This window comes from Morchella importuna (assembly GCF_003444635.1).
Source record: "Morchella importuna strain M04M26 chromosome Unknown Morimp01GS001, whole genome shotgun sequence".
Lineage (NCBI taxonomy): Eukaryota > Fungi > Ascomycota > Pezizomycetes > Pezizales > Morchellaceae > Morchella > Morchella importuna.
The window spans coordinates 885456-900943 of NW_025763398.1; the positions used below are offsets into that span (position 1 = coordinate 885456).

At 44.1% G+C, this 15488-nt stretch overlaps 3 protein-coding genes across 3 annotated transcripts; 2 read left to right on the top strand and 1 right to left on the bottom strand.

The window, feature by feature from the left end:
* Positions 1–2682: 2682 nt before the first annotated feature.
* On the bottom strand, positions 2683–4318 carry LAJ45_00193 (uncharacterized protein; the record flags this gene model as incomplete). Its single annotated transcript, XM_046109795.1, has 4 exons — positions 2683–3324; positions 3380–3812; positions 3873–4100; positions 4167–4318. 4 exons carry the CDS (start codon positions 4316–4318, stop codon positions 2683–2685), a joined length of 1455 nt encoding a protein of 484 aa, XP_045976488.1.
* Positions 4319–9171: 4853 nt separating this feature from the next.
* On the top strand, positions 9172–9619 carry LAJ45_00194 (uncharacterized protein; the record flags this gene model as incomplete). The annotated part of the gene is made up of 3 exons (XM_046109796.1): positions 9172–9431; positions 9490–9527; positions 9591–9619. 3 exons carry the CDS (start codon positions 9172–9174, stop codon positions 9617–9619), a joined length of 327 nt encoding a protein of 108 aa, XP_045976489.1.
* Positions 9620–10221: 602 nt separating this feature from the next.
* On the top strand, positions 10222–13470 carry LAJ45_00195 (uncharacterized protein; the record flags this gene model as incomplete). Its single annotated transcript, XM_046109797.1, has 2 exons — positions 10222–12952; positions 13021–13037. 2 exons carry the CDS (start codon positions 10222–10224, stop codon positions 13035–13037), a joined length of 2748 nt encoding a protein of 915 aa, XP_045976490.1.
* Between the last annotated feature and the right edge of the window lie 2018 nt (positions 13471–15488).

Here is a 15488-nt window from a genome sequence, read left to right on the forward strand (position 1 = left end):
TCCACTCGTAATTAAGGAGCGCTCGCTCTCGAGATCTCATCATACAGTACGGTCCACGAGGTCGAAGTGTTGGCCCCGAGGCCCAGTTTTAGACATACCACCAATGAAACCGACGCATGCTGATACGCTAGCTACGACCTCCTTACGGTATTGCTCGTCTCGAGGTTTCCTAGAAGTTAGATTACTAGTAGAGGTATTGGCACATACGCATATATTCTCCCTTTAATGTGAGTTCTCGAACTAGCTCATTTTTTTTTTTTTTCTGTTTAATTCATTAATTGCATGAACCAGCTCATTTGTTATATATATGGGGATAGATATACTCCGATTCCTGTCATTTAAATGTTTCCCTGGTAAGTTTTACTCGTGAACAGATATTTAATAACTATTATAAATTGAAACAAAGCCCCCTCGAGGAACATCGAGCTCGAAGTATACATGTGTCTAGCTCCAAGCGGTCCAAGGCAGATCCTGCTTGAGGCCGAGGCCAGTCGATGCAACACTTTCCTTCCTCCCCTTGATCAATTGGGTGCTTCATGATGAGCTACATATACTGTCAGTGATGTCTTCAACTTTAATTTATAAACAATAAAATAAAAATAAAAATAGGTTTTGTGAATATATAGCGGCAACTATTCTGTGGAATTTACTCTTTGGATACATAACTTGCGGAGAGTTGGATCAAAATTGCCTTGTTTCGAGTATTGGCATAAGTTGTGAGTAAAAAAATAGCTTTGGAAAATACATTCATAAACCATGATTTACCTATGATAGTCTGCTGGCATTGTCATTTCCGATTCTGATTCTGATCTTGATTCCGAATAAGAATACTGTAGTCGGCGAGTCGAGTCCACTCTATAGATTTAGTTCATAGCTCGAGCTTTCCCGATCTTTACTCTCGAGCAGATTTCATCGAGCTGGAGGAGCTACATACCCACCGGGCTTCCCAGTAACACATGAGAATTGAGGCTCCTCGCCGATAGGTTAAAGGCGACTTTGCCTAGGTGGAACTAAAGATCTATTCTTTATAAAGACTGTCCCCATAGTTTGTCTTATTGAGTGATTAAACATATTGATTGGGATGCATGAGCGGCTTGGCGACCGGTAGAGTTAGAGATCGATAGGGAGATAATTTGTAATATAAGATGTACCAACTAATTCTTATTTCAATAACGTTCATGTCATTGTTCCCTGCCTTGACCTTTAAGTAGCTAGCAAGTAATATGTGCAGAAAGGAAGAAGATGTACTAAGTTTTGAAAAAGCAGGATATATAGATATCCCTGGCCAGTACTGCAAACCTATATGTACTACATGTATATCAGACCTCCGCATCGTATTGCTATATCTGTAGCAAAAACTGGAGACTACTCGGCTTATGTTATATATATCTTTATCCAACATGTACATTGAGTTAGATTAGTGCCATTATAAATTCTCAAGGCGAAATAATTGAAATATATACTTAGACAAGCATTTCTAGAGTTCGAATTATTTCTTCTGACTTGTTGTGATTCTAAGTTTCTCTATACATATCAATTAGCCCTTGTTAGAGCTACCGTTAATTCTCGCCAAATCCACTATCTCCGCATAGGTAAATGGTATGTCCGGGCCAAAGAAAAGAAGGCTCGGCATGCGAATGTGTAGAAACCCTACTGATGCTGCCATTTCTTTGGTCCGGACATACCATTTACCTATGCGGAGATAGTGGATTTGGGGAGAATTAACGGTAAGTCCTAAAAATAAACAAAATATTCATAAGTTATCACTCGGATATCCTTATTCTAGATCGCTCACTCCCTCATGATTATCGAGTGATAGTCTATGAAGGTAGACTCAGAGCAGATTTTTTTTTTTTGTTTGTTTAATTCATTAATTGCATTCAGAGCAGATTTATTTCGTGCAGATAGCCTCATAGTCATGGTACCCACTATTACATGTCTTCCGGATCGATAGGTGTTGAGGGGTCTCGACAAGTGAATAACCAAACTATTGCCTTCTTTACTACCTGTCTTAGCTTTCAATTACTTATCTGTCACGTCGTATAAAAAAGTTCTTTCCTCTCCAGTCGCACTGTATCATGATCAGTCACTTTACTATCTTTTTTTCATTTTAAATACAGCAGGCAAAGCACCACACTTCCCTCCCACAATAGTATGAGGGCTAGTAGTAGGCCAAGGTGCAGGTAATACCTAGTCTCGTACCTAGCCCGTTACTTGCAGCAAGCTGCCCACAGTGAAGTAGGCGGGTTGGGGACGAGCCTAGGTACTACCCACATTTACCTCTATGAATTTCAGTAGTTAGTGCTGTTCTCTAATATCTCATGTAAAATTGGGTGTGTAATTGTGGGTTGAGCCCCATCTTGTGAGCTCGGTGAAATTGATTCGGGAACGAGCTCAGAAAACATCTCGTTTGATGGGGAATTTACTGTTAACTATCCAATAATACATACTTAACCACCGTCTTTTCTTGGCGCAACTGATTAGCTCTTAATCTTCTAAAGACAGCTGCGTGAGTCGCAGACTTTAATCGACCATGATCCATGAACCGTCACTCATATAAGCGTCATCCTACGGATCCTTTCCGAGTAGAACAATTCGAAGGTCTGCCATGCGATTCATCTCCATTATAATCTTATAAAGTAAGTAGCTAGCCTATATATACATAACTGATTCGTAAAATCTTTAAACGGGAACTCTTCTGCCCTCATCCTCGACCACTCCAGCCTTCTCGCCATCCTCCCATTCTCCCTTCCTATCAGTAACATCCTCCACAACTGTGCTCTCTGCCATATCTCTGCCCAAAGCCTCGGGACCGATGAATGTCAATACAATCACATAGGCAAAGACACAGCCCATAAAGATTGCCATGACTAATCCGTAGTTATATCTAGCAGTGGTACCTTCACCAGAAAGTCTAAACCTCTCACCCATGGTCGCCTCGATGGTCGAGGACGCCGAGGAGACAAGGTTACCAAGCTGGTATGCTGAACCGACAATGGTAGTCCTGGCTGCTGCGGGAGAGAGCTCGACGAGATGGATGGGGATGACACCCCAGGCACCCTGAACAAAAAACTGTTCTGCGAAGGCGGCGCCAATAACACCGTTATTTCTGATGAAGCAGTAAGGATAAAGGAGGGCACCTCCGCCGATGCAGGCGACAATGATGGAAAGGCGACGGCCGAACATCTGGGAGAAATAGCCAATGAGGGTACCACCAAGCATAGCGCCGAGGTTAGCGATGACCTGGGTTACGGTGACTTTGTTGTTGTTGAATTCGAGCTGGTTCTCCAACATGGTAGGGTAGAGATCTTGGGATCCGTGGGACTATTCATGATGTTAGCGCCAAGTAGTTCGTATACTGAGCATATGTGATTATTACCATGAAGTTAAAACCAGCCATCAACAATACCATATAGATCAGCAGTAACCAATGCTTCTTCAAGCCAATCTTAGCCTCTTTCCACATAACCCTCTCGATTCCCTCTACACCCTCAGCTCTCTCTGCCTTTAGCGCCTGGCGCTCTAGGTACGAGTCGGTTTCTGGCAGATACATTCTGAACACAATTATCAACACCGGCGGGCAAGCGCCAAACCAGAAAAGTGGGCGCCATCCATGAGGTGTAGTGTCGACAAGTCCGCGGGCGAAGACTGTGGCGAGAAGGTAGCCGAATGCATAGCCCTGTTGGAGCATTCCAGAGAGAATACCACGGGCTTCGATAGGAGCATCTTCAAGAGCTGTTGCAGCGCAGTTTCCGTATATTCCACCCATGGCGATTCCGAAGAGTGCACGCACACCGAGGAATTGCTCATAACTGCAGGAAAGATAGGTCAATATAGATCCGCAGATATTCGGCAACTCTAGTGGATCTCACGTTTGACAGAAGCCAGTTCCCAACTCCAGAACAATAAAGAGAACGTTATTGATAATGAATGGCCACTTGCGACCCCATTTATCGGCAGCCAAACCGAAAGTGATGGCACCAATCGAACGCAACATCAGAACCAAGGTGATACCCCAGGTAATATCGGCCTTGGTTTTTCCAAAGTCCTTTGCCAGCGCTGTAACAGTTAAAGAGACGGTGAAGAAATCAAACGCATCCCTATATTATCATTGTACGTTAGTAATTAGACTTGTATGATGTCGTGCGGGGTGTAGGATTAACTACCAAGTCCAACCAGCAAATGCAATAAGGAAGAATTGCCATTGTCTCCAATTCAACGACCTTAGAGTGGTGAACGGATTTGGAGGAACATGGCCTGGCGGCTTGAGAGTCGTGACTCTAGTCGCAATATATCTGCCTACGCTCATTTTCGCCATTCTGTGATATATTGATCTTTCACCTGGTAAACCTCTAGAGAAAGGTTGTCCTGCAGATGAAAGTGAGGATGGGAGGAAGGATAGAGAGAGAGGGAAATAATAGCTGTATATATAGATATTTTATTTTTATAGCGTTGACGGATTCTGAGACAAATGAGGTATATTCACGCCGAAGTGATCAGCAACTATGCAATGAGTATTCATGATAAGCAGGAGTTGGGGGTGGGATTGATAATTAGTTCAAGGCAGCTAGTGCATCTACATACAAGTAAGCTAACACACCACAAACCAATAAACCCACATGCAGGTAGATATGCTTCCGTCCACGACAGCTCAACTGACTCGGCCACCTTCGCGGAGGATCGGAGGAAATTGAAGTTCAACCTCGCTAAGTCCCCGCAGGAGACCTGAAACTGGCGAGTAATAGCCGAGCTACAAGGTGTAAAAGTGTTTCTGTGTAGTGTTGCGGATTCCCGTTGGTAGTGCAATCAATCATGGTTGACAAGCGTACAGGTAAAATAAAGTATGGATGTGGAAACGAGGGTGCAGGAGAAACCCAGACAGTGCATGCCCCTCTTATTTGATTTATTATTATATTTTCTTATTTTTCCATAGGATAAGGATTACGCAAGAGCAGAATGATCCCATTTGCGGTGGCTTCCTTTCCCCATGATGGGAGGCGGCAGTGGGGAAAGGGAAGGTCCTCAACACATCAATGTGGAGTACTCCCCATGGGCCAGCCGTAGTCAAAGAGCATTTGATCTGCACAGCTAGCTGACTATGTAGTAGGTTCATTCGTCGGTTATGTTTTCTGATCCTTACTTGAGAAAGGTGAAATCGCCCATGGACATGGGGGCAGAAAGCATCCTGGTAACGTACAAGTTAATTCCAGTAAACAAACGGCATCTTGCGGTGTGAATATCTCAGCTGCATAGATCAAAGCAGCATTCCTCTTTCTTTCCCACATTCGTCCAGATACCGGTCGATCCCTATGGTATTATCCAGCCAGGGACATAAACAGTAGAGTGCACTTACAAAGAAATGGTATGGGGCGAGAACGGAGAACACACCGGCCAGAAAAAGCCCCCTTTCGAATCTATCTGTTATTCGATAGATGAGTACATATAGAATATGTACCTAACTGGAACATAGCAGCCTACGTACCTGAGTACGTCTACACCCGGAGACCAGACCGAGAGCATGTATAGACAGAAGTTTAGGAAGTTAGATGTGATCCAGGGGCCTAGATTACCTAGATAAAGTCAAATTTGCTTCCCGAAGCAAAGCTCCGAGAGTCCGACGAAAGAGAGAGGAGGGGTAGGTTGCAGGAGTTTATGCAGGTGATAGGTGAGCTCTTTTTTTTTTTTCTTTCGTCGGAGATTTTGTGCGATAACTAAACCAAACCTTGTTGACCAATTCCGAACTCACGCAGGACCTGGATTATATTGCCAAGAATTGCCAAGACGGCAAAAAGCCATCATCTCTGTTGTCAAGGCTTGTTTTGTGGAGGCGTATGCGGTGCCGCTCGATCCGAGAGGCGGAGACAACGCAGCCCAGCGTTGGCAGTAAAGCTTAGTTATGACGTTCCCCAGCGGTCGTCGGCACTGATAGTGACCAGTCTCAACTCCAAACCTCAACCTCAGAAATCTGTTTTGCCAAAGGGACCGAAAAGAAAAAAAAAAAAGATTTACACAAGTCGCAGAAACCCACACAAACCCAGAACTCTCCCACCTGCGGATTCATGGATCATACATGTACGCATTGCTTAATCTAACGATCGGGAACGGGAACGGGTACTTGTTCCTCTATGGAATTCTTTTATGGTTATCTCTTCAACTGGCCCTTCCCATGGCCACTTCCCTGCGGTTTTCAGGGAAGAAATCGTGATCACAAATCGTCGGATCTCGGGGTTCTCATTGTGCTATGGAACTTTAAATTTTCAATCTCACCGCAGCCGTCTGGTGGCGCGGTGAACGTCGATCACCATGTGTGCTTTACATAGTTTGGTTTTTGTGCAAGCGAAGAGAACGCTGGGGGAGATTTTTGTGGTAGCGGCGTCTGATCTAGATATTTTGCGAACTTATGCTTGCATATAGTACATGCTTCCAGTCTTCAAGATGACACAATTACAATATACAACACCATGATCATGAGGCTCGTGGGTCGAGTCCATCCTGACCGGGAATGTCCGGAACAAACGCACTCATTCTGTCTCAACCGCTCAACTGATATCTCGATATAGTGTCACAACCTAGCCAAAGAGCTGCTTACTTTGTAGCTCTACAGCGCCAATCAAGGTAATCGAGGTAATCAAGTCTCTGAGGGGTTTTGAAATTGTCATGCCCAGTCAGGGATGCATGGGTGACATCATATCACGTGGAACGAAAAGTGAGTGATGTTTTATGATTTCAGTGCATGAAGTGTAGCCAAGCCTCGATTGGTTCGGAGTGTAACAAATTTTGAATTCAAGCTCGTTTCCCAGAAGACCAGCTCATAAATTGAACCGCTATATGTACTGCGACAACTCTCCAGCTCGAATGCCGCTGAGTTATGTGCGTGCTGCAGCGCTGTTGACCAGATGATAAACGTTCCCTGCCGCGAGTATTATTGACTGAATCGGTACGTAGACATGCCGTGTGTAGGATTGAGCGGGAGTAACTTCTGTAAGTATATATATGTAGAGAGGTGTTCTTTGATCAATTATAGCTAATGAAACCTTAGTATCGGTAGGATAAGTTAACCATAGTCCAGAAATAGTGTTGTCAACATGGAATATCCGGCTCGGCTAATTGATCAAATTTCAAGGCCTGGTTAATATAAAAGAGATCCTGATCTTGGAGAGCCGAGACGCATGCTGTATAATGGGTTCAGGAATTCAATCGACGTGGAAGACGAAGTAAGCTAGCCTTAACCCCAATTGCAAGTACGCGGAACTGGAGAACAATGATATTATACCAATTGCAACACATATCCTTTAAAACCTTATCTTTTTGTCCTCATGCATGTGCTGGATGAAACCGGCCGCTAGCTAGTTAGCTACATTGTTTTAATTATACATAACTCTCACAATAGCTTGTAATTGGTGGTACAGGGTTTAGGGGGTATTAATTTACGTAGAACTAGAGTCTATCTTACCCGTATCAAGAGAATAATTTAATACTCTCGGTGGACATTTTAAGATTCGAGCCCTCTAATATTAATCTTGAATTAATTTTCGTTTACGAAAAGGCAACTAGTTATGCTCAGTCGACTCTTATGTCATAGCCTCCGGGCTGTAAACGATTAGTGAATTATCAATTACAGCAAGTTTCATAATACTAGGCTCAGAAAGCGTTCTCAACTCATAGTACAATTATCGAAGAATAGCCTATATAGGCTATCTGGGCAGTTGAAATTACTTTTTCGGGAGAATATCGGGCTCGGGCTTCCTAAGTAGGCTATTATTTAAAGAATCACACTATGTGTGTGAAAGTACTAGTATTATGGAACTTGCTGTAATCAATCAGTCGATTCGACATGATCATGCTAAGAGCCTATAGCTAGTGAATCTGGGACGTACATGGAATCAATATTAGTACTGTGAATGGACACGAGACTGAGCAATCTTACCTTTGCCCAAACCTTAGCACTAAATTAAATTTCTTCCTGTAGCTAGAATTACATGCCAAGCCAAAAAACCTTAAATGAAAGGCTCCTGGAAGGAATTGGGTTCTTTCCTCTGCATACGTGACTGCACCTACGATGTACGTACTTACTGTAGATTGATGTCATGATACTTTCTAAGTTTAAGTTTTATACAGGGGCGCACGTGCAATTCATAGGCGATATTAGGATTATATAAGGTATACACATGTATATACATTAATGCACTCTAGATATACATGTGTGTGTACCTACAAGTACTTGTTGTAGCTGTGCATGTGCTACATACATGTAGTATCGAGTTTTGATCATGAACTATCACTCACACTGCATATAAGACGGCGTAACAGCACGCATATTACATGCACTGTACAAGGCTACATACAATAAGAAAACATGGGTGAAATAAATATCACATGAGTACTACAGTATTTAGTGGATAATATGGAATTGGACCGGCATAAATGGGACTGCACGAAGAATATTACCGTATGAATACCGTACCCCTAGTCCGTTCGTATTACCACAAGTGGTTGATCATTAAAAGGAGTACCATAGCCGGTTTGCGCGCCCTTTTAGCATAGTATGTGCATTTTGAACTCATTTCTGATAAATATCTTCTTGAGGTCTCGATCTCGCTTCGAATCGCAACATATATTTAATTAGACCCGAAGTCTAATACCACTAGTCGTGCCCAGTGCTGTACTACATTTAACTGTAATATTACATAATCACCAGTTAGAATTGCACAGCCACTATGACGATGCTTAGGTTGAGAACAAATGATGCCAGAATTAGATGTGTCAAATTGTTAGTCTGAATAAAACAGGTGACACGTTTACGTTTCCCCTCGTCTCCACGTTATCCTCTAAGAAAACATTCTTTACCACAGAATTCCGCGAATTCAAAAACGACAGCAGGACTGTTACCACAGTTTCTATTAAACAGACTTACGTATGCGAAATTTTCATTAATATGATTTGTTTCCGCAAAGTGGGACAATTTTTCTAATCATTCATTACCAGACCGTATCCACATTCCTTTCCAAACGTATTGTACGAAGGTATTCACACCTCAATCACTCCTTTCGAGATACTCAAGTGGAGAAAGGCTCGTCACACGTGCACAAAAGCCTTCAACTAATCTCTTGACTTGCTCTATCCACTCTCCTATTCACCTCTGACTGATCATTATCATAATCAAAGATCACGATGAAACTCGTTTATATCATCACCGGCATCCTTGCCACCATTGCACTGACCACTGCAAAGAATACCTTCCGCCCATGGAAGGCAGGGATTGGTCCCAGTCTTGACCCTCCGAACTTCGATCACCCTCTTCCAATCCCGGAAGGTGGTAAGTTCGAAATTATTCGTGGGGCCAACAAGAGACCTAATGGAGAACTTCAAGGTCTCAGAGGAGGATTGGGCTCTGGGTTCGAGTCCGTTGAGGCCAAGAAGGAGAAGGAGGCGTTTTTGAGGGAGGATGCTGATATTATGAGGGCCAGGAGGTTGGACATGAGGTTGCAGAGGGCCAAGGCAGGAATTTCAGAGTAAACAGCCGTTAAGTAAGTCCATCCCCTTGGATGGATACCGGTTTGAGTAGATGAGCTGTGCTGATATATGTCTAGGCCAAGGTTGGAGAAATTCTCTTCTCTAAATGAGCTCGATTCAAGCATTATTGGAAATGGTCACGTTTTTTTGTTCATGCCTGGAGTGGAACACTTGCAGCTGGAATGTTAATTGTAAGAAACGTTTACCGACCTGGAGAAGAGAGTAGTAGTTTTTTATTAGTTATGAAGAGTCAAAATGAATAGTATTATTACCTAGCTAGGCGCCGCTACTGGCTATGGTTCTCACGCGAGTGAATGTCAATTGAGCGAAAATAGACAAAAAAGGTCTGATGTGTGGTCATGGCTTGGACGAGAGAAGGGTTGAGGTGGAATAGTAGCTTTTAGCATAGACAAGACTCTTGGGCCTTCTTTTTGGCTACTGTTTCTTCAATCGATATATCCCAATCTCTCGCCCCGCGCCAAGGCTGATTGGTTGAGTGATGTCCAAAGACGTCATATGCCTGTCAAAAACATGCGACTAGTGTAATAATACCATCATCCAAACCAACAACGGGGTGGTGGGTGTCCTTCAAAATTTTCCTGCAACCACCAAATATTTGTTACCCATCTCACATCTCCCACTCCGATTGGCCGAAACAACTTTTCGAAATCCAGGTAACCAGAAAATAATTGATCACACCACAAAACAATGGGGAAAGGAAAACGAAATCACAAGAATAAAAAGAGTAAGCCCAGCAAGCCAGCAGCAGCCTCTGGCGCTGGTCGTTCTCAAGAACCGGTCGCGGCTTCTCCTCAAATACCACTACCACATTCAGATTCTCCTATACCGTCCACTGAAGACAAACCTCCTGTTGGCTCAATTGGTATTGGCGCGCCAATTGAAAATAAGTTACTCGAGACGCATCCATTGCCCGTCGAAAAAGGCATTCCGAAAGCTGAAGAGAGTGGTGAAAGTGTCGAAAAAATGTCTACAGGGACTGAGAACGAGCCAATTCATGATTCAATTATGATGGAGGAGGAGGAACGGACAGATAATGTGCCAACCAGTGTGGAAGCCGAACCAGCACCCCGGACGACCGGAAGCGGTGACAACAGCGAAATTGAGCAGGACAAACAAAAAGAAGAGAAGGAAGTATTAGAGCAGACAGAAGTAACTGAAAAGAAGGAGGAGGAGGAGGAGGAGGAGGAGGAGGGCGAGAACGAAGAGGATCAAAATACGTCTACGAAAACACCGAACCCCACATCACCCGAAACAGCCTCACCAGCACATACCTCGCACTCCGGCATCTCTGTGGAAACCGAAGAACTCAAACACAATCATCTAAACCCTGAAGATATAGGTCCTCAACACACCCAAGTAGACCGCGAGACAAGGGAATTGAGACATATCGACCTTGAGGGTGGAGAGATTGGATACAATGTAGGAAAGGGTGACGACCATGACCGAGGGTCAGAGCATCATGCTCCTGCGGAGCCAATAATTCAGCATTCGACAAACGAGGCCCAGAGTGGTATTGAGGAACCCTCAAATGAGGCTTTGGAGGAGGAGATAGTTAGATGCGCAAATGTTCCTGTTGAGGAGCCGTTAACGAAGAATTCGGCGCAGAATGCTGACAAGGAATCAGTGGGGGCTTCGTCGTACGGGGAGGAGATGACTGCAGCAATACCGAATGTGCTTGAGAACCAGTCAACACATGGCATGGAGGGGGAGACTGTTGCATACGCCCAGGTTGCTGCCAGTGATCCGCCTAACGGAGAGTCGGCGCAGGAGTGGAAGGACAGTAAAGAGGCGCAGAGCTCTCTCGAAGATTCATCGACAGAGATCGCAGCGGAGGAAATTGCCCCAAAGATTCAAGAGTCGAAGGATATTAATATCAACGATGGAATTGGATATAACCTTGGTGAGGGCGAAAACAATGGCCAGGAGTCAGAAGGTCATGGCCTTACCGCGTCTGTGGCTGAAGAGGTTACTGCAGGGGGATCATCCTTAGCGAAGCTAATAGACGAGCCAAGGGGGATTGATCAGGAATCGGTATCAGCGATTGGTGGAGAGAGAGCTAAGCAAGTACAAAGTTCCGTGGAGGTGACATCATCTGAGGCTGTAGCGGAAGAGCCGACCCCAGAGACAGAGGAGCTTAAGGATATAGATGTTAAGGGTGAGATTGGATATAATCTTGGGAAGGGCGATAGTCATGATCACTGGACACAGCACCTTGCTCCCGCCGAAGGGTCATCGACTGAAGCTGCGGTCCTCGAGACTTCTTCCGGCGCCGAGAGTGTGGGAATCCCAACCCACGGACAACAGACTTCACAGGATTCGCAGAACATCGCAGAAGAAACGTCGCCTAGGGTTCCGGTGGAGAAGGTATCACCTGAGACTGAAGAATTGAAAGTTATAAATGTGGACGATGAGATTGGATATAACCCTGGGAAGGGGGATGATCATGACCGAGGCTCAGAGCATCATGCTCCTTTGGAGGAACTATTGGCGGAGAACTCAGCAGACAAGGCAAAGATTGATGCCGAAAATCCATCGGCCGAGGCTTCATTAGGTGAAACAGTACTGGGCACGCAGGAACTGAAAGACATCGATATGAACCATGGTTCGGGATATAATTCGGGAGAGGCTGATACTCATGCTCGGGCATCAGATCATGCCCCTGCAGAGGAAGCATCAATTAAGACCGCAGCGGATAAGGAAACTAAAGAGATTGAAGGAAGTTTGACACACGACCAGGTAGCCGAAGAGCTGGAGGAAGCTTTTGAAGAGCTGTTGATGGAGGATTCAGCACACGAGCAGGAAATTCCGGAGGACTTTAAGAGTTCTGAGGATATGCCGGCGGGAGAAGCAGCAGGGGAAGAATTGGCTTTTGGTATTGCTGCTGGAGTTCGTGATTTGGATAATGAAGATGAGTTCGCCGGAGAACAAAAGATAGATTCTGCGGCTGCGCAGGACGAAGCGTCATTAGAACAGAGCGATTCATCAAACCTGCTCAAAGATACTCCAGTCAAGGAAATTAAGGAAAGCGGTCAGGATCACGGTCTTCCTCATATGGATATAACGAACAACGATATTTCAAACAACGCCTATACAGAGAACGCTAGTGATACTATCAAACAGCGGAGTGAGGAAAGCGCAAGAGATGCATCCTTACCAAAACCGCCACAATTCAGGATGGATACACCGGAAAGGCAGGAGATTGGGCGAGAATATTCTTTGGAGAATCTTGCGCCTCATAACTCGCTCGGTATTGACAGTCTTGCGTCGGAACTCGGGAAGGCTTACCACATCCCAATGTCTAATGACCCTTCCAGCAGAGGGGACACAAGCGATACACCGTTGACCTACCAGGAAGATTTCTTTTCCGAGCGACTTTCAGACCTAAGTGGTGATCGCGAGATTCTTGAATATGAGTGCAGTATTAAAATTGGAGACTCCCGCCCAGAGCCAAGTTTAATCAGCGGAACAACAGTTACTCTTGATCAGCTACAAGAGACCATTAGCTGTTTCAAGAGAGAGGTCCTCGAATCACTTGAATCCCGCAATTTATTGGTGGACACGAGAGATGTACAGCAAGATCAAGAACATCAAAAACTCACCATAGATATCTCGCAACTGGGTCCCCGCCTCGGTAAAATGGAGTCAGACCTCGATTTCATCCGGAAACAGATCTCCGCTATTAACACAAGCAACTCCAACGGACCCAGCCTTCTCCCTCAATATTCTTCCAAAAACGATAGGGCCAGTCGATCTACTAGTCCTATGCCACCTGTTCCAGAGCGAGGAATTAGTTGGTCGATGATCAGTCTCAGTGTTGTTACAGCGCTGGGACTCGTAGCGCTAGGGAGTATGTTGGGATCAGTCGCCAAAGAGAGAGGGTTGACAGATAAAGTTGCTCAATGGCTTTTCTCGGAGGGGAAGGCCATAGGGAAATGATCATGATCATGTTTTATTTTTTCCTTGAACTGTATTTTTTATTTCCTTTTCTTTTTCATATGGGGATGGGTTCATGGTTCAACGGGAAATTATGGTTTTTTTTTCATTTTGAAATGTGCATCAGAGTTCATGATCTATGTTTTACGCTTTACGTTTTGAATACCCCCATTTTGTGGGTAAATGAATTGAATGTAAGTATGTATTATGTATGTATTTTGCGAATGAATTCAATCAGCTCCATACTTGTTTTCTAATACCGTGACAAGTATGTATCATACATGTAAGTATTGTTGGGTGATAAAAGTTCTCGTGATTTTCGCATAGTAACCAGCAGGGGTTACCTACAAGACTAATTCTTAAAGTCGGCAACCGGGACCAATCTTCAGCTCTCTGATCATATTAATATGTATGTTCTTTATATCTTTTGTCGTAGAGTTATATATAGTTGTTTCATGACCATCCTCGTATGTACGAGAACTTTTGTCACCCAACAATACATATCCCTTCATTCGTCAGAGCAAAATCGGAGGCCCGCGACGGCGTGGTGATATTCAGAAAATCTAGCTACCTACAGACTGTGGAGACACCTGAAAAATGTATAGGAGGGTGACTTTGTCGTAAGGGATATCCAGTGATGCAACCAAAATTTGTATGGGAGTTCGACTTTAAACACTTATTTCGGCTCAACAACCACAAGAATATAGAGGAAAAGAGTATTGTATATGGATTCCTCGGTGGTGATAGTACCTATGGCCAAAATATCACTCCAAGGGTGCGGCTTTGGGGTTTTGGTGTTCGGTGGTTTGTATGGTTACCACCCTCTAGCTCTAGGAACCGTGGAAATGTGTACCTAGAATATTCGATAAAGTCGTCGGGAAAGTCGTTTCTGGGGTCCCAAGTCTCGCTGGGAAATGTCAATATTTTGGTCGTTTTAAGAGAAATTGGACGGCTTTACAGATGACTTTACCAACGACTTTTTTACCTGTCACGCTTCTGTCTCAAATGATTTTGTGTGTATACACATGGGGGGATAAATTGGTCACCGGTGATGCTTGACATGATTGACGAAGGCCACCGCCAATGAAACAAATCATCAGAAGACATCCGGATCCTACTATTATACCAGGAGTAACAAGTCAGAATATCCTGCGTGTATATGCCAAACAATAGATCCACCAAATGAAATTGTATTCCCCAACTGTTACAAGCCCATTGGTGCCAGATATCATTTGATGACCCCACCGAAATATTTTGTTTGAGGGCCCAACTATCTCGAGATCCAAAAGCATGGCTTCATTGATTTTCCGGCGGAAAACCGGAAACACCGGACACCACTGTAAAGGCATCAGTAAAGGTGTCGGTAATGGGACAGGAATGCCTTTAACACACGGTAGGTCGATTATTGCATCAAATAATGTGTACCTCACAACTTTTTGTATGGGAAACATCAAAATTGATGCATTTCCACGGCTACTAGAGACCTCCATGTTCGCTTACTTGTGGAATTAAACCCGCAATACATGTACCCACAATAAAGCTGATACTGCAGATTGGAACAGAGTCTGACCGGCGCGGCGGAAACAGTTGGTTCGAAAACCACGAGAATCGCTTCATGTATTCATTTTCATAGATTGGAGCTGCCTTATGCCTAGTCTTCTTTTGATTGAATATTAACCGGATAGTGCCCTTTCATCACAAGCAGTCTGGTTTAAAGGCTTTCCTAAATTTGTGGGTGAGATTTAAAACGTTTTTCGGCTCCAACACATGTACTTGTACCCATGAGCTCAATATTGAAAATCCGCAAGGTCCTTCAGGTTGGAGAAAGATTTACTTCATTTTCCTATCGATTTCGGTGAAATCAAGATTTAATATCAAAATATCATGACATGATCAGAGTTCTATAGCTAGCTTCAAAATATTAGCAGATTGGCCAAAGCCTAGCCCAGTCTTTAATCTTCCTGCTGGTGAATACATGTATCTATATGTTCTAAAATTATTGTTCGAACCTCGACCACGGC